The following is a 23,585-nucleotide window of genomic DNA, read 5'->3' as shown; positions in this document are numbered from 1 at the left end:
TTGCTGTTAATAAAGTATGCCAGTTTATGACATATCTGCTTGATTCACATTGGACTGTAGTAAAACACATTTTAAGGTATCTAAAAGGAACATTGTTCATGTACTTCATTTTCAGCCAGCATTGTTGCATAGGCTTATCTCTCTCGCAACTTTTTGTGATGGTGATTAGGCTTCAGACATTGATGATAGACGATCTACTTCCAATTCAACTCTTTTCCTTGGTTCTAACCTAATTTCATTGTTGTCTAGTGTTAGAATATAATCAGTTGTTACAGATTTCTAGGAAATTAACTGTTACATAATCTCAGAAATTAGTATGATTGATTCCTAATTATTAGGTGTCTTTATTGTAATTGACTCCATTCAATAGTATAAATAAATATTGTGTGGTTTGCATTAGACACACAATACATCCAGAATATATACAATTCTATATGGTATTAGAGCCATGGTTTAAAAAGCCTATCTTAGCAAGATTTCTTGGACATTTTGTTTTACCCACTATCAGACCACCTATTTCTAGTCCCACGCACGAGATATATATATCTCGGCATGAGAAGGATGTGTTAGAAGTCCTACATCGACTAGAGATAAGGCGATTTCATAGTTTATAAGTGGGTTCCAACCATGGTAGTTAGAATCGTTAGAATCGTACGATTCGTATCGCGATACGGTTCGAAATTTTGGTCAAACGAAACGTATCAGTAGATGAATCGTTTTCTGACTTGAATCGTGTTCTGAATCGTGTAGGAATCGTATGATTCCCGATTCAGTTTTGTTTCAGCCGATTCTGCCCACGCTTACATTTCCCCAAAATATTTCTCAAAATACACATCTCACGAGACACACTACCTACACGCTACTCAGACCTGCTACTCACACCGGATGAGCTTCACGCAACATGCAATACACATCGAAAATGAAAAAACCCAAACTGAAGAGTCACATTTGAAAGGATATTTGGTTATAAATTAAGAAGGAAAAGAAATATGAGATGCATAAGAAGGTGGAGAAGAAGCATAAAGTGAAAGAGAAAAGAAGAAGCATAAAAAACTTGACTGCCCGTGAAGAAGAAAGCACCGCGTGAAGAAGAAAGCATCCTGAAAGCATTTGGAACAGGTTTTTTCTGCTCAAATTTTTTCTGCTCAAATGTTTTTTGCCTAAATGTTTTTTGCCCAAATGTTTTCAAATGTTTTCTGCCGCTGACTTCTTCATATATTGCTTTTTATGAAGTTTCTAGATTTTTAATTTTAATAATATTTAATTTACTGTAAAAGTAAATGTACATCACATCAACCTTTTATTTCACTTTTTCGGAAACCTTCACACATGATCTTTCTTTACGTTTTTATTTTTTGTTTAAATTCCATCTTTTTAGCATAAAGATCAGAATCTACGTTTCTTTTTGAAATAAAATATGTGTTTTATACTTTAAAATAATTTAGCATAATTTATGTTTCTTTTTCATAGTTTACTAAAACATAATTAATCTTTAAAATAAAGTATACGTTTTATACTTTATATTTTGATAGTTCTTTTTATATTTTTTTATTCTGAATGTTAATTTAAATTTTTTTATTCTGAATGTTATATTAAATTTTTTTATTCTGAATGTTAATTTATATTTTTTTATTCTGAATGTTAATTTATATTTTTTTATTGTGAATGTTAATTTATATTTTTTAAGAAGAAATATTAGTTTGAATTTATTCTTATTTGTAGAATTAAAAAGAGTATGTCTCAAACAAAGAGAAAGAAAGAAATAGATATTACATGGAATCATTGTGAGAGTGTTCCTCCTCATAGACTTTTAGTCAAGTGCAAATATTGTTCACATACTTGTTGGGATGGTGTAGCAAGAATTAAACATCATCTTGCTGGAACAAAGGAGAATGTCATTGCTTGTACATCTGTTCCTGATGATGTTAGAGAAATGTTTTTGAAGTTGTTAGAAGATAAAGAAAAAATAAAAGAAGCAAATCGGGTAGACTGTTTTGAAGAAACAAATATTCAATGTAGTAAGAAGGGGAAACAAGGAGTTGCAAAACAGACAACCATAAATGAAATGTTTAAAGATAGAGAGTTGGTGATTCAAGATATTTGCAACTGCATATATGGGAATGCTTTGCCATTTAATTTGGTAAGAAGCTCCTTATTTACCCAAATGTTGAAATCTGTTGGGGAATATGGAAAGGGTTTAAAGCCTCCAACTTATCATGAAGATAGAGTATCTTATCTGAAAAAAGTGGTTGACAATATCCAAGCTAGTTTGGAGAAATATAAGGTTGAATGGGAAAAATGGGGATGCACTTTGATGTGTGATGGTTGGATAGATGGAAAAGGGAGGTCTCTTACCAACTTTTTAGTTAATAGTCCAAGCGGAACAATGTTCTTAAAATCTATTGATACTAGTAATGTGATCAAGGATGCTAAACAAATGTTTGAATTGTTAGATTCTGTGATTGAAGAAATTGGGGAGGATAATGTCGTGCAAGTTGTGACAGATGTTGCTTCTAATTTTGTGGCAGCAGGAAAGATGTTAGAAGAGAAGAGAACTAAACTATTTTGGTCTCCGTGTGCAGCTCATTGTCTTGACTTAATTCTTGAAGACATTGGTGAACTTCCAGTATTTTACAATACGATTGCAAATGCAAAAAAAGTCACAACTTTCATTTATAGACACACATGGGTCCTAAATTTATATAGAAAATATTCTAAAGGAAAAGAATTAGCTCGACCAGCAGTCACAAGATTTGCAACTGCTTTTCTAACCCTTCAGTGTATAGCACAACAGAGAAATGCTCTTCGAGGTATGTTTGTTTTAGAAGCATGGACAACTACTAAACATGCTAGTAAGACTAAAGGTAAACAAGTAGTGAGCATTGTTTTATCTGATGTTAGATTTTGGAAATCTATCCAATATTGCCTGAAATGTGTCACTCCACTTGTAAAAATACTAAGGCTTGTGGATGGAGACTCAAAACTTGCAATGACATATATTTATGAAGCTATGGATAGAGCTAAAGAGCAAATAGTTGCAAATTTCAAGAATGAAGAATCTCGTTATAAAAAGGTGTGGAAAATAATTGATACTCGTTGGAATTTGCAGTTACATAGACCTCTTCATGCTGCTGCTTACTACCTTAATTGTAAGTAAGTAACTAACACTATACTTTCTTAGATTACAATTTCATAACTATAACACTATACTTCTTTTTTATATTAGATTTCATTATGACAAAAGCTTCAATCCGGATGAAGAGGTTTCATATGGTTTGTATGAGACCATAGAAAAAATGATCCCTGATAGAGAAGGATTAGATTTCAACTTGATCAACAACTTGATAGATTTAAGAAAGCCCAAGGATTATTTGGAAGAAGCATGGCAATTGACACTAGGGATAAGAAGCAACCTGGTATAACTTTTTTTTTTCTCAAGATTTTATTAAAAGCATAATTTCGCAATTATAAATTTTAGTTTTGACATTGCAGCTCTTTGGTGGGAAAGTTATGGTGTTGAAGGTAAAGAGTTGCAAAATCTAGCAATGAGAATTTTAAGTCTCACGTGTAGTGCTACTGGTTGTGAAAGAAACTGGAGCATATTTGATCAAGTCCATACCAAAAGAAGAAACCGCTTGGAACAACAAAGATTAAATGCTCTTGTCTTTGTTAAATATAATCTTCAACTTGAAATGAGACAAAAGGTTAGAGAAGAGAAAGGAGATACTTATGATCCTATATGTCTATCTGATATTGAATCAGATGATGAGTGGATTACTGAAAAAGAGGATCCTTGTCTACCAAACGATGTTTCATGGATGGATATACATGAATCTTTTACTCTTGAAGAGGGAGCTCCAAGCAAGAAAAGGAAGAGGGGTCCAAGAAACTTAAACATAAAGGGAAAATCTACTACACCAGCAAATGATGATGGAATTGAAAGGATGGTTGAAGAAGTTGAGGAAGAGGATGAAGAAGATGAAGATGTGTTGCCACAGAATGTTATATTAGATGAAGTAGATGATCTAAGTGACATTGATCTTGGAGATGATGAATGAAAGAATAAAATTAAGATGTAACATTTAAATTGGAGATCTTGATTTAATTATAATATATGATATTTTTAATGTTTTTTATTTATCATGTATCTTACGATTCAAAGTAAGATTCGATTCACGATTTAAAAAAATTCACAAAACGATTCACGATACGAATCTCGATTCGATAACCATGGTTCCAACCACTCCTTTGCCCATGCCTGCTACACCTGAACTTCCTGTTGTGATACGAAAAGGTACTCGTTCCTCTCGTAATCTTAACCCTCTCTTTGCTTTTACCATTAATTATGATCGTTTGTCTCCATCATATTTCTCCTTTGTTTCTTCTTTGGATTCCGTCCGTGTCTATTCCTAAGACTACAGGTGAAGCAATGGCTAATCCCGGCTGGTGTCAGGAAATGGTAGAGGAGACGACAGCCATGTATTCCAATGGCACTTGGAACTTGTTCCTTTACCTCCTGATAAGCAAACTGTTGGCTGTCATTGGGTTTATACAGTGAAAATTGGATCTGATGGTCATATTGATCGGTTAAAAGCTCGCTTGGTCGCCAAAGGATGTACACAAATTTTTGGTCGGGATTATGGGGACACCTTTTATCCTGTGGCGAAAATAATTTTTGTTCGTCTTTTTTGGCTATGGCTGCTATTCATCATTGGTCTCTTCATCCGCTAGATATTAAAAATGCATTCTTACATGGTGAATTGCAGGAAGAAGTTTATATGGATCAACTCCCTAGTTTTCTTTCTCCCGACGATTCTCGTCTTGTTTGTAAGCTTCAACGGTCTCTATGGTTTGAAACAATCTTCTCGGGCTTGGTTTGGTCGTTTCAGTTTTGTCTTAGTTCAGTTTGGCATGACCAGGTGTGAGGTTGATCGTTTTGTGTTCTCCTTTCATTCCATTTTTGGCAAGTGTATTTATCTTATTGTTTATGTTGAAGACATTGTCATCACGGGTGATGATGAGACTGGAATTTGACAATTCAAAGAACACATGGCGGCTGGCGGTGGCGAAACGGTAATGGCGAAAAAAGAGAACTGAAGAAAGAGATAAACAGTAGCAAAGTGGAAGAGATAGTGCAACTACTGTGTTTGAGAAGAGATGAGTAGTGTGGGAGATGAGATAGTCAGCGGCCGGCGCACATAAACCCTAATTTCATCCTTCTATGCATTTTACTCTACATCAGTTTTACGGAGGTTTAATTTAGGTCAGGCCCACTAACATTATTTGACCTAACCTAAGCCCACAACTCCTCTCTTATTCTTTTATATTTTACTGTGGCCCTTCTCTTATTCTTTTACTAGTTACTGATGCAGTAAAATATCGATTAAAACATCTCTTCTCTTATTCTTTCAACTTTGGCCTTAGTTACTGCAACTAACAGCCACAACTGCCACCACCAGTTGCTGCTGCTCACCCGCCATTGTCAGCCACTGCCGCCTGCCGTCACAATCAGCCACCGTTGTCTGCCTCCGGCCGCCATAGTCAGCCACTGCCGCCTGCCGCCGTCAACTCCTTTTTTTCAAATTTTTTCTACTTCTCTTCTTTCTTTATAATTATTTTTTCAAAAATTATACTTTCCGCTATAACCCGATATGATTTCCGTTATAACTTTATAACGGATTTTTGGCTTGCCGATATTTTCCGTTATCCGATATTGATAACACTGCTTGACTGTCACGTCCTTGTGATAGTCCTATGGATCCAATATCAAGTTTCTTCTGGGTCAGGGGGAGCCATTGAAAGACCTGGAAAGATATTGTCGCCTGGTAGGCAAACTCACCAGACCCGACATCACTTTTGTCGTTAGTGAGGTAAGCCAATTTCTAAATGCTCCTTGTGATAGTAATTGTGATGCTGTGACATGTATTCTTTGATACATAAAAAAGGCTCCAGGACGAGGATTATTGTATGAAAACAAAGGTAGTACTAAGAGCACTTGTTATTATAATGTGATTGGGTAGGATTACCATCAGATAGAAGATCCACTTTTGGGTACTATGTTCTTATCGAAGGAAACCTTATCTCATGGAGAATCATGAAACAAAATATAGTTTACAGATCTAGTGTAGAAGCAGAATATCGTGCTATGGCAGCAACCATTTGTGAGCTTACGTGGCTTAGGCAACAACTACTACAACTAAAAATAGGAGACATCTATGAAACAATGCTTATTTGTGACAATCAAGCTGCACTTCACATTGTATCAATCCCGGTCTTCAATGAAAGAACACATTGAAATTGATTATAAGTTTGTTAGAGAAAAGGTGCTCCCTGGATAAATCACTACTGATTTTGTCAACTCTAGCCATCAGTTGGCTAACATATTCACCAAGTCCCTTAGAGGACCTCAGATTGAGTACATTTGTAACAAGCTTGGTGCATATGGCATATATGCTTCAGCTTGAGGGGGAGTGTTAGAATATGTTGAGAATAAAGAAAATAGGGGTTTGAGATTAATCTTCCTTGTGTATAAACCACACATAGGATACTCTATTTATAATAGAGAAAGGTACAATTAAAAAGAATAACTGAAAATAAATAAAGTAAATAGAATATATTGTTTGATATTGTGATTAAGAATATCTAACAATATCTTAATAATATCAAACAATATCTAACAGAATATAATAAATTATTACAGATTTCTAGGAAATCAACCGTTACATAATCTCAAAAATTAGTATGATTGATTTCTAATTATTAGGTGTCTTTATTTTAATTGACTCGATTGAATAGTATAAAGACATATTATGTGGTCTGCATTAGACACACAATAAATTTAAAATATATACAATTCTATATCTAGAAAACAAGTGGTTACCCATTCTACCACCGAAGCTGAGTATAGGAGTCTCGTTCATACGTTTGCTGAGTTGTCTTGGATTTCTAAGTTGCTCACACATATTCACATTTCCTGCACCACTCCTACTCTTTTGTTTGACAATCAGAGTGCTATTTCAATCGCATATAATCCTGTTTTTCACAATCGCACCAAGCATATGGAGATTGATGTTTTCTTCATGCGGGAAAAACTTGTGGCCAAACAATTGTGTATTTCTGACATTCCAGCTCTTGACCAGTGGACTGATATCTTAACTATGGCTCTCCCTTCAACACGTTTTGCTCTTCTTCGTGCCAAAACTCCATGTGAAGAATTTTTCTTTTGAAAAATCTTCTCCTTGAGTTTGAGGGGGGCTGTTAGTATAGTATAGTTACCTATCGTTGGCTTGTGTGTTATGTTGTATTGTACAACTGTAGGTTCTACTCTAGTATATCTTTATTTTCTTGTACAACTGTCAAGTGTATAACAGCTACAGCTGTGAGTTACTGACATATATAAATATGTCACTGAACATATGATTTGGTGTGTGATGTTAATAAAATACATTCAGTTCATTTTCTCTGTTTTCTCTGTTCACTTTATTCAATATGCATAAAGATACTTGAGAAATAAAGCATGTACCTTTTGAACTAGCCATGGGAGGAACCATTCTGCTTTGTACCAGGAGTTGCGTACCTCTAGTCATGGCTTTTGCAAGACAAAACAAAAGAGGGGACATTAACGACATTACTACAGATCATGAGTGGACCATATTGTGAGAAACTTAAATAAAGGCCTGAAATGGCATTAATCAATAGCTGAAGAGAACAACAAAGGGAAATAATCATAATTGAATTTGATCAGGGATTTACAGTTTGCCATATTCCAAACATCCAGCCAATCAATGGTATAAAAAACTGTCCAATTTCCAGTCAATTATGTGGTGAGCCGTCCGACCCTTAGATCATGTATAGAGAGAGCCAGAATTATATCCTTCAGTCCCACTTCTACAATCTTCATAAGAGAGAAGCATAGGTGAAGCATCCTTCTGGCTTCAGAACTGTCCAAAATAGCACTGAAGTCCTCCAAAAGGCACCAGGTGGCCAGCATGAGAAAAGATACGCATAGATAAATCCATTTGAACGTTTCTTCTGACAAGATAAGAATTTGAACCATATATTCTAGTGATAAATACAATTTTATTATGCCTAGATAAATAGATGCAAATGGATTGAGCATGCACTTTGCTGTTATTAACACTAATATCGTGCTTTGTAGGCCTCTAATATTCCAAAAAAGACATTTACAATGCATATGTACACTAAACAATTCTAGTACTTTTTAGGCCTTCGCCTCTTATGATGAGATTTTAACTTAACTAAAGGAATTGTTATTCATCATTGTCAACTAATGAGTCATCTTCTTCCTCATCCACTCTAGAAGACCACAACTTCCCAATGAGAAAAGGATTAACATTCACCTCTGAAATGGTATTTAGAGCTTAATCCAAATTATCAGCCTCATGACTAGAATATTTGCTGCTATTTTGAAAATTAGCAACATCCTTCTTCACAGAATTTTCCCTACTGTTTTCGGAAATATTTTTAGAATCCTGCAGCAGATTATAAAGATGTGTATGAAGAATAATTGGATTACTATCCAAAGGATTTTGAACCGGGGAATGAACCTCATTCTGAACACCAATAGCATATTTTGTAGGCTGCTCTATGCCATCAACCCCCAAATTAGATTGAACCAGTTTTTCAACAGCATTACCTATGCTCACAACTTCATTATGTTTGGAACCATCTGGATTAGACTCATTCAAGGGACCAAGATTTTTAACACTTAAGTCTGCATAGTTCTAGAAGCAGCAAAAGCAGTGTGATCTTTAGTCATTGGCTGAACCCGTTTCCTGTAATTGTTTAGGGTATGTACTATGAATTGACACGCAAAACAATATGGATGGAGCTTTTCATATTCCACATCCACCCCAAAGGCTAAGCCAGACCTTTTAACTAATAATTGCAGTGGAAGCTCTAATTGCGAACTACACCAACTAACACTTTAGCGAAAACCCCACTAGTCTCGATGATGGTACAATCATCAATAGAAAGAGGGGTTGCTATCTCCCCTTGCAATGGAAAAGAGTGATCTAGTTCTCCAATACTTCATCGGAAGACCATATTATCTCACCCAACATTGGGCCTTTGTCATCTTCATCATTGAGGAAGAAAGTCTTATAACCATGCAATGACTCTAAGAGTTCCTGGGGTTAAGTTTCATATTCCAATAGCAAGAGCACGATGCATATCCTCAAGGGGGCTTAAAGTGAATACAAAGAATCCCTTGCCGAGAGGGATGGCTTTCCAATTGCCCAAAGATTTCCATAACAAACTCTGTTTGATACCAAGGTCGTGAAGTGTATAGGGTTTATGACACTTATTGAGAATAACCCTTGCCATGCGAGTGAGACCAACTAGATTGTTATCCTCGGCGACCTGAACTGTGACCAAATTACTTTTAGTGCAAGGTGTAGGCAATTGGCTGAGAGGTACGTCACAAGTGTTATGAAAGACTTCAGCAAAAGTCTTCTTTTGCATCATGGAACTCCCTGCCACATTTCATATTATATTTTAATTATGTGTTTATCTCTGATACTCTTAATATATACTGTATACACTTTTTGTGGCTTGGTAACAGCTCCTTTGATAGGTTTTCTAACATTTATTGGTATACATAATAATTATGGAGGTCTGGCATGTATAGCCAGAAGGTAATGCATGTTTTTCTGCTGATTAAGTTTACAGGATTTAAGATCAATGGACTGGTATCAAATTAATCATCCATAGTTTGGTGTAGGTCAAACCTCTTTTAGCCCTTTTTCCAAGTTTTTGATTTGATTAATGGAGTAGTGATAGGGCCATGATTAAGCAAGTCTAAAAGAGGACAGGAACAAGTGGGCAGGGGAAGGAAAATTAGATCTGGGAGAACCGAGCAAGTTTTAAGCTTTCATATGATTCATTTCAGTATTGATTCTTATATTCCTTGGTAATACTCGGTTTGTTGTTGCATAAGTAAGATGATGTTTTGCAAATGTATGTGTATGGGTAAACTACAGACCTTTTTCACTTAAAAGTTGAACGTATTTCTGTGCCGAGCCAGTTTTGCATTTAATTTACTGTTCGCATAACATGCAGGCTGACCCCCAAGATACGTTACATCTGAGGAAAAGCCTTTTAAGAGCAACTTTGTGCCATCTTAATTGGAAGGTTTGGTTACATAAAATTGTTACGGGCAAAGTATTTTAATCTTCACTATGTGTATTAAGAAAAACACAAATTTAATGGTCAAACCCATTACATATGGGAGGAAGGCATAATGCACGATTGCTTTACTTACATTTATTTGTTCCTTATTACGCAGGGTTGTTCTATGTTGAATGAGCAGATAACTTTGCTCATTCCTAGTGCTATATATGCACTTTGTATAGGTTTTGTTCCTTTTACTCAATGCTTTAAAGAAGTTCCTTTGGCTCACAATTATTTTGATGTCACTGATGCTCAAGATGATTCTCATAAGGTTCAGCCTAGCTACATCTGCCTGTACTAATATTTATTTTTTAGTTTTGATTAAACTGTCACTAAAAACTTAATCATAATGTTAACTGTAGTTTGAAGACCCTAAATACCAATGTGTTCTTGAGTTTTTGGATTGCTCTGTTGAAGTTCTTGCAGAAATTGGAAAGATGTCCAAAGTTGAGGTTTGGTGCCCTCAAATAAAGAAGCTTGTTTGTGTTAACATTCATGGTTTTTGGTTAAAAAAATTTAAATTTCAGGCTGCCGAAGTGAAAATATGTCCACATGTTCGGGTTTCACGGGAAATAAGTGATCAGCTATTGCATGAAATGGAGACCTCTATTCTTGGAGCTTTGGTGGAAGAGGAGATTAACAAGAGGCATCTGCCTGATACTTTCTTAATATGTTCTCTCTTGTCTAACGTACTTTATGGTTGTTTCTTCACAAGGTTTGTTACGTTTGGGTCATTATTTTTCTATTTTGTATGCATTTGGTACCAAAAAATTGGTGTTTATGCTTGCAAATTTGATCAAGTAGAACTGTAAAAATAAATCTCCTTGAATAAAGGAAATAAATCACCTTGAATAAAGGAAATAAATCTCCTGATATAAAGCCTGCAAATTTGGAGCAAATCTACCAAATAAACTCCTAATCGCAATCCCTTACTTTTAGGGATTTCTTATAAACAAATCTATATTTATTTATGAGGGAAAGTTTGGGTTTGCTGCTATATAATACTTGAATGAAATGCAATTGGAAGTCTTATTTTAGTTTATTATTATAAATTTGGTATTAAATATACTTCTAGCTTGTAGGAGGCGAAATGATACCATACTTTTAGCTTCACTACTATCTTCTAATGCTCATGGAAGTAGAGATTTCCTTTCCTGAAAGTGAGAGAAAAAATCATAAAACTAAGAAGCCCAGTACAATTCAGGTTTAAAGAGATTTTTATTGTATTTAGAAGAGTCAAAGTTCTTCTACAGTGAGACAATAACTAGATGCCAAAGCCTTCAGAGAAACAAATATCCTCCCATCTTGTTAGAGATTTTATATAAATTCTTTCATGTCCTTTATCTAGTAAACCAAGCTTTTGGGATTGTTGGTCATACATGGTTTCAGAGCCTCTCTGATCAAATGATATATAGATAGAAACTAGATGAAGATGATAAAAAGAAAGAGATAGTGGGCATCTTGTTCGGATGGTGTACAAAAAAAGGCAAAAATAGGGAAATAGTCACATGGTGTTGAAAAGCTACCTTAGCTGCAGTCACCCATAGGTTACAATATCTTGGATAGGGATGCTGCCTGTAAAATTGAGTAAAGAGTTAGCAGGTTGAGATCTCACTTTGACATGAGTTATGACCTAACCTGCCATTTGATCTATCTTGTCATTTTGGTTTACTAGGAAGGAAATTGTTTCTATCTGATGCACAAATTTCTCTGGTTTAGATAGACATGTAGATCCAACACGTGAACCACATTGAGAGTATTTTCTGAACTAACCCGAAAGTCCTCTTTTTACCTTGTCTCCTGGATTGAAGAATCTTGATCTTTGTCATCACAAAGTGGCTGATTATTATTCTGAATAAAGTTTTTCATTAACAGTCTCTTTCATCCCTGAATTCTCAACTGAATTTGGAATTTTCCAGTCAGTTTTTATCTCCTGTTATCTTTGATTGCTAATCTTCTGCAATGTCTTTGATCACGTCCTATGGTTTGACAGTGATCACAAAATGCAGGCAATCTTTCTTGGTGCAGTTCAACAAAAAAGGCTATCCTTTTTTTCCACTAGAATTTGCTGGAGAAGCTACTAATTTAAGTCAATATGAATTTGGTTGAGTGAACTTAAATTAGGAAATCAAGACAATGAAAATAATGTTTTCTCAAAACCATACAGGCCCATATGGATTTTAGATTTTGGTTTAGTGAAAATACTGCACGAGGAAATAGTTACAATTTTTATTTTCAAGAATAATGAAAAGTAGTAGGCTAAATTTGTTGGAACATTTTCTGTTTTGAATTTACCTTTTTCTAGCACCTGAAAAGTAGAGTGTTTAATATGATAGCTTCTCCGTAGTTTTGTATTAAGGTTTAGGGTTTTTTTCGTCTCATCTTTTATGGCTGCTGGATTATTCCAATAAATGCTAATGTTACGAACCCAAACTGTAATTGTTTTTACTCATGACACTCCTTTCATTTGATATTCATAATTATTTACCTTATTCCTATGTTTTTGACTTTCACACATGGTTGTGTTGTTTCAGGAAAATTAATGTTTCATTTTGTTCTAAATTAAGCGAACACTTGCGGCTGTTGCTTGACAATGCTGTAAGAATTATTGAAGAAGACATTGAACTCCAGGCTTTTAGTTGCTTAGGTTGTGATCCTACTTGTGATGATTTAAGCCGTCTTGTTTCTTCCGTGCATTGTTTTCTTTTATCCCCTGTATGTATCAAATTGAGGGATCAGAATTTGATGGGCTTTGCTCCATTTGGTCACTTAATCCAATCTGTGGAGAGACTCTTGAAAGCTTTTGTTAATCTATATGAAAGTTATTCTCAGCATCTGATGAACTTTCAGTCTGATAAAATCGTACAAGATATGGCTGCTACTGATAATATTCAAAGTTCTTTTCTGAATTACAGAAGTATAAGCAGAATTATGGACATGGAATTGGATGTTAATAATGATTCTAGAGAGGTTGATACTTTAGCTGTTGGGAAAAGAGTAGGCAGCGATGTTTCATCTTCTGCAGAGAAGTGGAAAATGGGCATGATATCAGTGATTTCCAGTTTTTTTTCTGCTTCTCTTCTTACCTGGGATATCCTCTTTAAGTTAATGGAGAAAGAAAATGATCCTAAGGTAGAATTTTCACACAATAACTGCATGGTGTTCATGAATTTATTAGTAAAATATTAATATTTTCTTTCCGATTGATTGAATAGTTTTATTTATTTTTATTTTTATTATTTTTTCTTGCTTCTTTTCAAAATTCAGGTGCGTGGGAAAATATTGTATCATCTCTGTCAACATCCTTTTTGGTCTTCTTCTGGACAATTTATTGATTTGGTATGAAAATGAGTATACATTTCATTAAACTATATCAAATCAAAAAACATAACATCTAGTTTCCTTGTGCTCTCTGTAGGTGAATCTAATGAATGATATAATTATTGAGCAAGTTGGATTCAAGCTTGCTTGTGATTCTGTATTGATTGCTGCTCATACTTTACTGATTAACTTAGCTTCCTTGGATTCTGTTGGTAAGGAAAAATGTGGCCTATATTTAACGGAAGTGGAAACTAAACAGGTACCTGTGAATTTTTATGTTTATGGATTTTGATCTTGATTGGCTTCTAGGGACACAATGTCTATTAATTTTCTTTGATCATGTATTCAAAATAAATATGAATTGAAAAAGAGAATTTTAGGCTTGGGATTCTATAATAGTATAGTAGTTAATAGCAGATAGTAGAGGGGTAGTAGGATGACTGCTATTTTGATCTCATGTGTATACTTGAAAAGACTACAAATGAGAAAAAGAGTTTGAGAGATCTTATTTTGGGTCTCTTTGCTGATTCAGATTCATATACATGCACACACACATAACACACAAACACACAAACACACACACACACACACACACAGATATATATATAATAATAATAATAATAATAAGGATCAATGGCATACAATAGAGGCTTAAGGAAAGAGAAAGAAAAATATAATACAGTTTAACCCTACGATTCTATGACTCATCTCCAAGATGGAGCGTACAAATTGTAAGTTTCAAGCTTGGAGCATATAAATTGAATTTGAGGTTCTCTCAAATATTTTTGTTAAAATGTTTGCAAAGTGATCATTGGAGCCAACAAACTGGGTGCAAATTTTCTTGGACAACAAATTTTCACTAACAAAATCATACTCAATTTCTATGTGTTTTGTCCTTTCAGGAAACACTAGTTACAGTTGATTTGACATCAAAGGTTACGAAACAATTTAATGGTTTAGTTAATTGACTTGAAGAGATAAGGTTAAAGAAAGAGAAAGGGAAACTTTACTAACTCCAAGATAAACAAATTTGGTTCCATAGGCTAATGTTGAGGTGAGAAAATTTAGGAGAAGAAATAACAATGAGGTATTATCAGAAATATGATCACAAGCATCTGAGTGTATTATCCATTGTATTTGACTTTGCATATATTGTGAGATGCTGATGGTTCACAGATTGAGAATTATGAAAATATGTATTTGCGGCAGGACTTTAACCTCAAATATTCATTATATTTTTCATCATGAAACTTTGGTTCAGTTGTTTCAGATCTGGAGATATTTACTATCTTGTTAGGAAAGCCATGCAAAATGAAACTATTTTCTTGAGTATGAATCATTCGTTTACAATAAGAATTTTAAGTACGTCTTTGATCACCATAACCTCCTCTATTTCTATGTCCTCCCCTTCCAAGAGTAGATACACTTGAGATAAATAAAAAGAGACAATATTAATTTAGAGAGCTTAATTCTTCTCTCTTATGTTCTCATATTTGTATTAACAATGATAGTTCTGAGATACAATTAGGAGAGGGAAGAGTAAAAATCAGGTAGTTATATCTAGAGTCATGGGTAAAGAGACAGGTACAACACAAAACAACTATCGTTTTATTGTGTGATAACTGGCTTTTTCTATTACTACATGTAATGTCTTTACATTGTCATAATGGAGTCGTCTAGTCTATTACTCTAGCCTACTTCTCTTTTCATTCCAGGCTTAATATCTAAGTAAACATGGCTTTTGGTTAGAAACGTAATGAAAGAAATTTTAAATCTCTTATGCAAACTGACATAGCAATTAATTTGTTCTTGCAGTGCTTTCTGGCACTAGGAAACTTTGTGCATAAACTTTCTGAGGTTGATCTTGATTGGTTTGGACGGGTGAAGCTTATTGATTCCATTTGCAATCTTGTTTTGCTCGATCCTCAAATTGGTCAGGTGACTTTTAGATTTTTCTTGCCTAGAATTTCCATGGTCCTTCTGGGCCTATTGGAATAGTCTTAATGGCATGATAGTGATTAAACATAATGAATAAATAGATGTTTTTGATTGATTTGAAGTAGATATTATTGGCAATGCCATGCATTGACGAGCTCAAGATAACCAAAGGCTGGTTAATTAAACTCTAGAGAGTGTTGATGTGTACCCTATGGGTTTCTTCAAAGGCATTTCTCTTACCATGTTGAGGGATTGGATAAATTTGCTTCCATTATATTTTCTCTCTCATCTTTTTCTTCTCTTTTAAGGAAGATCTCTTTCCCGCCTAACTCTTTAATCTTGTGCACTTTGTAGATGAGAATTTTGTGAGATGCTGTTTCGTTCTACCTCTATATTTCTCTCTGCTGATAACTTTTAGAACTAGCTCTATTTCTTTTTAGTTCAATGCTTGTCATTCCATTACCTCTATTTTGACAGACTATGATAGAACGATTACTCCTTATGCTTAAAGATATGGATTATCGAGTTCGGTTATTCTTGGCAAGGAGGATTGGCATTCTTTTCCAGACATGGGATGGTCATGAAGAGCTCTTTCAGGACATTTGGTGGGTTGCATTTTAAATGGTCCCACGTAATTTATTTATCTATGACAATTTTGTCATTTCTAATAAAATGCCTTCCTTTGGAAGTGGCTTTTTGGGAGGTTTTGGGTATTAGTTTCTGCTGTTAATTAAGTAGTAGTAGTTAGAATCTATTTGTGTTTTCGTTTGAGCATAGGTTGTAGTCAGTCATTAAAACTTCAATTTGTGTTTTTTTTTATTGTTTTTCCAGTTTGAATTTCGGTGTTCAGTTGGTTGTCTACTCCAAAGGAAAAGTCATCCATGCAAAGGAGGTGCTAGGTGCTGGTCCTCAGCCTCAACCTATAATGGAAACTGTTGTGATTACTCTCATGCATCTTGCTTTACACAGTGAGAAAATTGAGTTAGAGGTACACTATTGATTAAGGATTTTGTTTTTATTTTCTTCTATGGTTCTGTACCAGCTGTCCCTGGGAAATGTTATTGTGATGTATGATAAAACATGTTCTGGATTTCCTTTTATTTGGCTATATTTGTATACACATTCATATGAATTATTCAGAGCCCATTGAGTATTTGGTGACCCTTATACCATTATGCAGGCTGTTTTCATGATATGTGTGGTTTCGGCCATTGATCCTTCTCATAGGTAAATGTATTTTTCCTTCCCATTATAAAACTTTCACTGTAGGTTCTCATATTGTGCAGTTTCTTTTAGGGAATTAGTCTATGCAGTGCTCGACAATCTGTCTGGAGAGCTTCAGTATTTGACTAGAATGAAGGTAATTCATGCTATGCTATGACTCTAGTTGAGATTTTAGTTACATATGCTTTGCCTCTATGTCTGCAGCTTGGTAATTTTAGAATGTGCTTAAGATCCAAAGGCATTTTTGTACAAGAGAAAAAAATTTATTGTAGTATTTTTCATGAACAAAAATTTTAAATGAGTATAGCACATAGGGGACAAAAGGTATGTGCTCCAAAAGAGTAAAGGAGAAAAGAAGTATAAATAAATAATCAAGGTTGGAAGCATTGTCATGAGCTAAACGCTAATGAGAGACCAGAACTGAAGATAAAATGTGTGGGCATTCTTGAATTTAGAGTAAATCAAGGGTTTCCTTTAATAAATATTTAATGATTGATTTGTTGGACAAATATGATAGGATAACAGAATAACGTACGATAAATTATTGACATGATAGGATAACAGCAGGATAAGTTAACAAACTAAATAATATTCCATGATATAAATTGTCTTCATTACAATTACATATCATTTTTTAAAGGTTGACTTTTAATTTATATTTTAAACATCAGTGAAAATGTAAAAAAAACATAGTTTTAGCTAAACTATACAATATTATATTTATTTATATAGCTATTTTTGTATCATAAAACTCTATATAATATTTTAAAGTTATAATTAATATTATAATAATAGTTATTTAATATAATATATTAATATAATTTTTAATGATATAAGTGTTAGAATATGTAGAAAATATTATTTATTTATTGCACAATAAATATAGTATTATTTGAAATTCCTAAATTAAATGATTGGGGGGATTAAGAGTTATTTGGCAGATTTGTTCCTGATTTAGGATCTTTATTTCAGGAGATTTATTTCCTTAATTAGGATATTTATTCCTTCGTAAATACCTATGTATTTTTCTTCAAATCATCAAGGAAAATTATTCCACAATTATATCTCGTTTTATAACACTAAGATAATATGTGGAATAAAAATTACAGTATGTATTATTATATAAATTAATTTCTCATATCTATTAATGTTAGCAAAATTGTATTTTATTTATATAGTTACTTTTTCTTGAAATTGTAAACAAATTATATAAGTTTTAGGAAATATATATTATGGTTCATACCTTTTTCTTGAAATGTATTTTAATTGCCATTATAATTTTTAAATTTAGTAGTCAATGTTATTTATATTACTGATAAGAAATTTTATCCTATCATGTTGAACCTAATTCATATCTCCCCTTGGGATAAGAGATACATCAATCTGACACAGTAATATAAGTTATAACTTATAAGGTAATGTTATAATATCATGTTGGTGCCACAAATATTAAATTACAATAACATGGTATAGTTATCCTATTCTATTGTATCATGTCCTAATTGCCATATAGATTCTATAATCTGATTCGGTTTCTATTAGTGTAATATGGTCTTCAACCTTTAGTTGACTTGCATCATAGCAACATTCTAGCTTTTTTTTCTTCTCTTTCTTATGAATGCTGGGTATGCAAAAGCCTTAGAGTATAGATGGGACACCACATTCTAAATGTGATAATGGTTTTTAAATAGATTATTTTGTTATGCATTCAAAGATTAAAACACTTACGATTTAATAATGGTTTCTTTGAATTTAAATTTCTTTGATGCAGTACTTAGAAGAGCTTTTGGGATCAATTCTCTTTTGTTGGGTAGCATGTGGTGTAAGCTTAGCCGCACTTATTGAGGTAATATATTAGGTGAAGTGCAAGGTAACGCCTTGTTTCTTTATTTATGTATTCAGTCACAGCTTGTCACTAGAAAAGGCCAATTGTGTCATCTATATATATTTAGCATCAACAAGGTAATGAATTCTTCTTAGGTTTACTCCATGAAAAATTTTACTAAGTCTTGAATGAGTTTGTTAGAGATTTCATATTGAGTAGAGATATGGTTAAATGATAATATATAAAGGAGTGTAAACCTCGTCTTTCAATTCAATTTTGTTAGGTTGAGTTAGATTTAAAATTCACTTTCTAACATATGAAGTACTTGAACTATGTAAGAAAATAAAGAATAATTTTATTGATATCAATCTCATCGATTACATTCTCATCATCTCTATTTCAATTCAATTATTCAGAGCACATTGAAGATATTGAGATTATTTTTTGTCCTAATAATTTATTTTCCTATAAAAGTATGCTGAAATCAATACTCCCCCTTAGGTTATTACATGAATATCAATCATTCGCAACTTTCCTACAAGATCCTAGAATCTACCTAGGAAGCCTTTCAGTGAAAATGCTTTGTGGTTGAAATCCTATAGGGAAATAGGTTGTAATCACTAGGCCCAGTGCTTGCCAATTTCAATATCTTGGTGATCTCACATTGACTAGAGATAAGACGGGTTTACAATATATAAGTGGGTGTAAACCGCACTTTACAAGCCGGTTTTGTAGGGTTGAGTTATAAAGTTCACTTCTTAAAATAATATCAGAGTTACAAGTTTGAACATATCCTAGCGAGATTTGTTGCATGTCGGGCCTATCGTGCCACCCACTATCGGGCCGTTATCGGACCACCCATTAATATCTAGTCCTATGCTCGAAACGTGAGGTGGTGTGTTGGAGTTTCCACATTGATTAGAGATAAGACGAGTTTACAATATATAAATGGGTACAAACTTTACCTTATAAGTTAGTTTTATAGGGTTGAGTTAGGCTTAAAGTTCACTTTGGTCCTATTGTGTTGGAACCCAAATGTAGATTTTCTGTAAGCATTAGAACCTACACAATTTGCATCTGTGTATATTTTAGGGTCAAAAGGAATTCTTGAAAAATAGGCCCTTTCTTTAGCCTTGACTTCAAGTACAGAAGAATTTTGTATCTCTTTCTTCAACTACCTAGCTTTCTCTCAAACCACACATAAACTAACTTACCACACTATTTGCACAAGTAATGTCTGCTCTTATGTGTGATAAATATATTAGTTTTCCTACCAATATATGATGTTAGTCTTTGGTGTGATAAATATATGCACAAGTTCTCCAGGCCTTACATTTCAATTGTGCTCTGAATTTTTTCTTGAAGCCACTTTCTTAGTTTCATTATCTTCTGCATTAATCATGTCATCCACATAGACCAACAATAGTGTAGGTTTGCCCATAGAGTGCTTTATGAATAAAGTATCATGTACTTGGCTTTGTTTACATCCTATAGAAACCGTTGGTTTTGTAAATCTCCCAAACCATACTCTTGGAGATTGTTTAAGATTGTATAAAGTGTACTTTAGGGGGCTTAATTTATTTCTTCCATTGAGTATCAAATCCAAGAGGAATCTCCATGTGCACTTCTTCTAAAGCTCCTTCAAGAATTACATTCTTCACATCCAACAGGTGTAGCTCACATCTAAAATGAGCTGCAAGACCAAGAACTACTTGAACTATATTCATTTTCTCTATAGGATAAAAAGTATCCACATAGCCAATTCCATGAGTTTGAGTGTACTCCTGTCCATCTAATCTAGCTTTGTACTTGCCTATTTGCCTATCTGCCATATGTTTCACAACAAATATCCATCAGCACCCTCTACCTTTTTATTAACCTATTATCTCTTGGTTTAACATCAATTTCCCATGTTGAGGTTTTTTCTAATACATCTATCTCCTCGTCATCATTACATGAGTCCAATGTTCACTTCTTATGGCTTCTTTGACCAATGTAGGTATTTCTATGGCATTAATTGCCAACACAACTTCTCTCCAATAGGTTTGAGAACATACATTTGGAAAAGGAAGGCTCTAAATACCTTAACATGTGATGATTTTTCTTTTCCACTACTATGTTTTGTTGTGGAGTGTTAACATATGTTAATTCATGAACAATACCATTATAAGACAAAAATTTGGAGAATTCTTGATGCACTTATTCAGTACTGTAATCAAATTTACTTTTGATGTTTTTTCCAAATTGATTTTGAACAAGACAGAAAAATTTACATTTACAAAAAAGTAAAAGACCTTAGATTTACTTTTCATAATGTATGGTCACATGACACAAATATAATCATCAATATAAGTAATAAACCATTCTAAAACATGTCTCAAAACATGAGAGTGAATCAAGTCAAATGGAAATTACTCTTTTTACTAGAGATTGTATAAGATGCATCAAGATGTGTAATAGTTCATAAATATCATCTTTGAGAAATTAATTGGACTCTTTAGTGAAACATGTAAAACATCATTTTATTGAATCCATGATTCTTAAGTTGCCCGGATCTTGATATGGGTATACTATCACCATTTTCAGCTATATTGAGTTGTTTCTATAGTCATTTTGACATACGAATTGAATGGCTTAGGGAATTGAGTCACGTAATCAATTGCTCTTTAATCAAAAATCCAAACACTCGACATCAAAATGGTCAATACTATTGAATGTATTCCTATCTTTTGTGGAAACTCTCTCCTTTGATATGTGTAAAATAAGATGAAATAGGGTTTTGGGATTAATCTCCCTTGTGTAAACCCTACACAAAGGACAGTTTATTTATATTGATAATGGGCCAAATCCCAGAAATACATAATGGGCTGAGCCCAACTATTAAACACAATATTATATCATCTAACACTCCCCCTCAAGCTGGTGCATACAAATCGTATGTACCAAGCTTGTTACAAAGATAATCAATTCTAGGTCCTCGAAGAGACTTAGTGAAAATATCTGCTAATTGATCACTTGAGTTGACAAACTCGGTCTTGATGTCCCCGGATAGGATTTTTTCTCGAATGAAGTGACAGTCAATTTCAATGTGTTTGGTCCTGTCATGAAAGACAGGATTAAAGCTAATATGAAGAGCAGCCTGATTGTCACATATGAGTGTCATTTGAGTGACATCTCCAAATTGCAATTCTTGAAGCAATTGCTTAAGCCAAACAAGTTCACATGTGGCTAAAGCCATAGCTCTATATTCTGCTTCTGCACTAGATCTTGCCACAACACTTTGTTTCTTGCTCTTCCAAGAGATCAAATTACCACCAATTGAGACACAATATCCGGAAGTATATCTTCTGTCGAAAGGAGATCCTGTCTAGTCAGCATCTGAATAACATACAACTTTTGTATCAGAGTTGGAATCATATAGTAAACCTTTTCCAGGAGAGCTTTTGATATACTTTAATATGCGAATAACTGCATTCCAATGTTCTTCACATGGGGAATTAAGGAATTGACTCACCATGCTAACAGCAAAGGAAATATCAGAACGAGTAACAGTAAGATAATTCAACTTTCCAACTAACCGTCTGTACTGTTCAGGATTTGAGAAAGGCTCCCCCTGTTTAGGTAGAAGTTTAATATTAGGATCCATGGGTGTTTCTACTGCTTTAGAATTCATTAATCCAGTTTCCTCCAGAATATCCAATGCATATTTCCTCCGAGATATGACAATACCACTATTGGATTGTGCTACTTCAATACCCAAGAAATACCTGAGTTTTCCAAGATCTTTGGTCTGAAAATGACGACAAAGATGTTGCTTTAAGAGGGAGATGCCAAGGTTGTCGCTTCCTGTGAGAACAATGTCATCAACATACACTATTAAGTAGATACATCCAGCACTGGAGTGACGATAAAAAACTGAATGATCCACTTCACTGCGAGACATGCCAAATTGTTGAACAACACTACTGAATTTTCCAAACCAGGCCCGAGGAGACTGCTTTAGGCCATATAAAGATTTGTGAAGACGACAAACCAATCCAGAAGACTCCCCTTGAGCAACAAAACCCGGAGGTTGCTCCATATAAATTTCTTCATTCAAATCGCCATTGAGGAATGCATTTTTGACATCAAGTTGGTGAAGAGGCCATTGGCGAAGAGCAGCCATGGCAATGAATAAGCGAACAGATGCCATCTTGGCCACTGGAGAAAAAGTATCACCATAATCCAAACCAAAGATCTGTGTGTAACCTTTGGCAACAAGGCGAGCTTTGAGACGGTCAACAGTGCCATCAGGGCCAACTTTGATAGCATAGACCCACCTGCAACCAACAACAGGTTTCCCGGATGGTAATTGAACAAGATCCCATGTTCCACTATGCCTGAGAGCACTCAATTCATCAAGCATGGCCTGACGCCAACCAGGGTGGGCTAATGCATCACCTAAAGATTTTGGAATGGACAAAGAGGAAATAGACGAAAGGCATGTATAGAAAGATGGAGAGATTCTATGATAACTCAAAGCAGCATAATGAGGGGAATGATTACGGGTAGAACGCATACCTTTACGAAGGGCAATGGGAAGATCAGACTCAGTTGTTGGAACTGGAGGAGACAAATAACTCGGCACTTGATGTGAGTCATGTGTTGGTGGTTGGCAACGATGTCTTCTGCTATAAACCTGAAGAGGTGGTCTATCCGCAATAGGTACACTCGGAGGTGGCTGAGGAGAATCCAAGGTGGCACTGGAAGTGGGCACACTAGGAGGATCACACACAACAGGGATATCTATAGTAGTAGATGGTGGCTCACAACGAGAAGAGGGGTGTGTGAAGTAAAAAGAAGACTCGTCAAAGGTGACATCAGCGGAGATAAAATGACGATTGAGGGAAGGAGAGAAACACTTATACCCTTTTTGTGAGCGGGGGAATCCTAAGAAGACACATTTGTGGGCTCTCGGAGACAACTTATCCAAGCCAGGACTAAAATCATGAACAAAACATGTGGACCCAAAGACTTTAAGAGGTAAAGGGTGAAGAGGGTCGTGAGGAAATAAAATAGAATGAGGAACTTGGTTATGCAAGACTGA

General features: G+C 34.5%; 2 protein-coding genes across 4 annotated transcripts in view; both read left to right on the top strand.

The window, feature by feature from the left end:
* The window catches only part of LOC114195970 (serine/threonine-protein kinase ATM), a 77,384-nt gene that overhangs the window by 13,109 nt on the left and 40,690 nt on the right, over positions 1 to 23,585 (top strand). For both annotated transcript variants that reach the window (XR_003606605.1, XM_028086425.1), the window contains exons 17-29: positions 10,081 to 10,152; positions 10,307 to 10,462; positions 10,554 to 10,643; positions 10,719 to 10,906; positions 12,726 to 13,323; positions 13,459 to 13,530; positions 13,610 to 13,771; positions 15,328 to 15,450; positions 15,928 to 16,055; positions 16,282 to 16,438; positions 16,631 to 16,677; positions 16,747 to 16,810; positions 18,446 to 18,520. Coding sequence is in view for 1 of the 2 variants with exons in the window: in XM_028086425.1 (XP_027942226.1) it covers positions 10,081 to 10,152; positions 10,307 to 10,462; positions 10,554 to 10,643; positions 10,719 to 10,906; positions 12,726 to 13,323; positions 13,459 to 13,530; positions 13,610 to 13,771; positions 15,328 to 15,450; positions 15,928 to 16,055; positions 16,282 to 16,438; positions 16,631 to 16,677; positions 16,747 to 16,810; positions 18,446 to 18,520 (1,932 nt within the window). In the remaining variant the exon portion in view is untranslated. The remainder of the gene's footprint in view (positions 1 to 10,080; positions 10,153 to 10,306; positions 10,463 to 10,553; positions 10,644 to 10,718; positions 10,907 to 12,725; positions 13,324 to 13,458; positions 13,531 to 13,609; positions 13,772 to 15,327; positions 15,451 to 15,927; positions 16,056 to 16,281; positions 16,439 to 16,630; positions 16,678 to 16,746; positions 16,811 to 18,445; positions 18,521 to 23,585) is intronic.
* Positions 1,703 to 4,167, top strand: LOC114195971. 2 transcript variants are annotated; one of them, XM_028086426.1, is made up of 3 exons: positions 1,703 to 3,149; positions 3,227 to 3,416; positions 3,493 to 4,167. In XM_028086426.1, the coding sequence occupies exons 2-3, from the start codon at positions 3,383 to 3,385 to the stop codon at positions 4,056 to 4,058; spliced, it is 600 nt and encodes a 199-aa protein (XP_027942227.1). In that variant the 5' UTR covers positions 1,703 to 3,149; positions 3,227 to 3,382; the 3' UTR covers positions 4,059 to 4,167. Both variants share the same exon structure in this region; 1 of them encodes a protein (XP_027942227.1).

This window comes from Vigna unguiculata, chromosome 9, assembly GCF_004118075.2.
Source record: "Vigna unguiculata cultivar IT97K-499-35 chromosome 9, ASM411807v1, whole genome shotgun sequence".
NCBI lineage: Eukaryota > Viridiplantae > Streptophyta > Magnoliopsida > Fabales > Fabaceae > Vigna > Vigna unguiculata.
This window is presented reverse-complemented; position numbering and strand designations above follow the sequence as displayed.

Coding starts and splice junctions, on each gene's coding strand:
- LOC114195971 (XM_028086426.1), top strand. CDS start 3,383: ATGGCAATTGACACTAGGGATAAGAAGCAACCTG. Junction 3,417..3,492: donor TAGGGATAAGAAGCAACCTG/GTATAACTTTTT, acceptor TTGACATTGCAG/CTCTTTGGTGGGAAAGTTAT.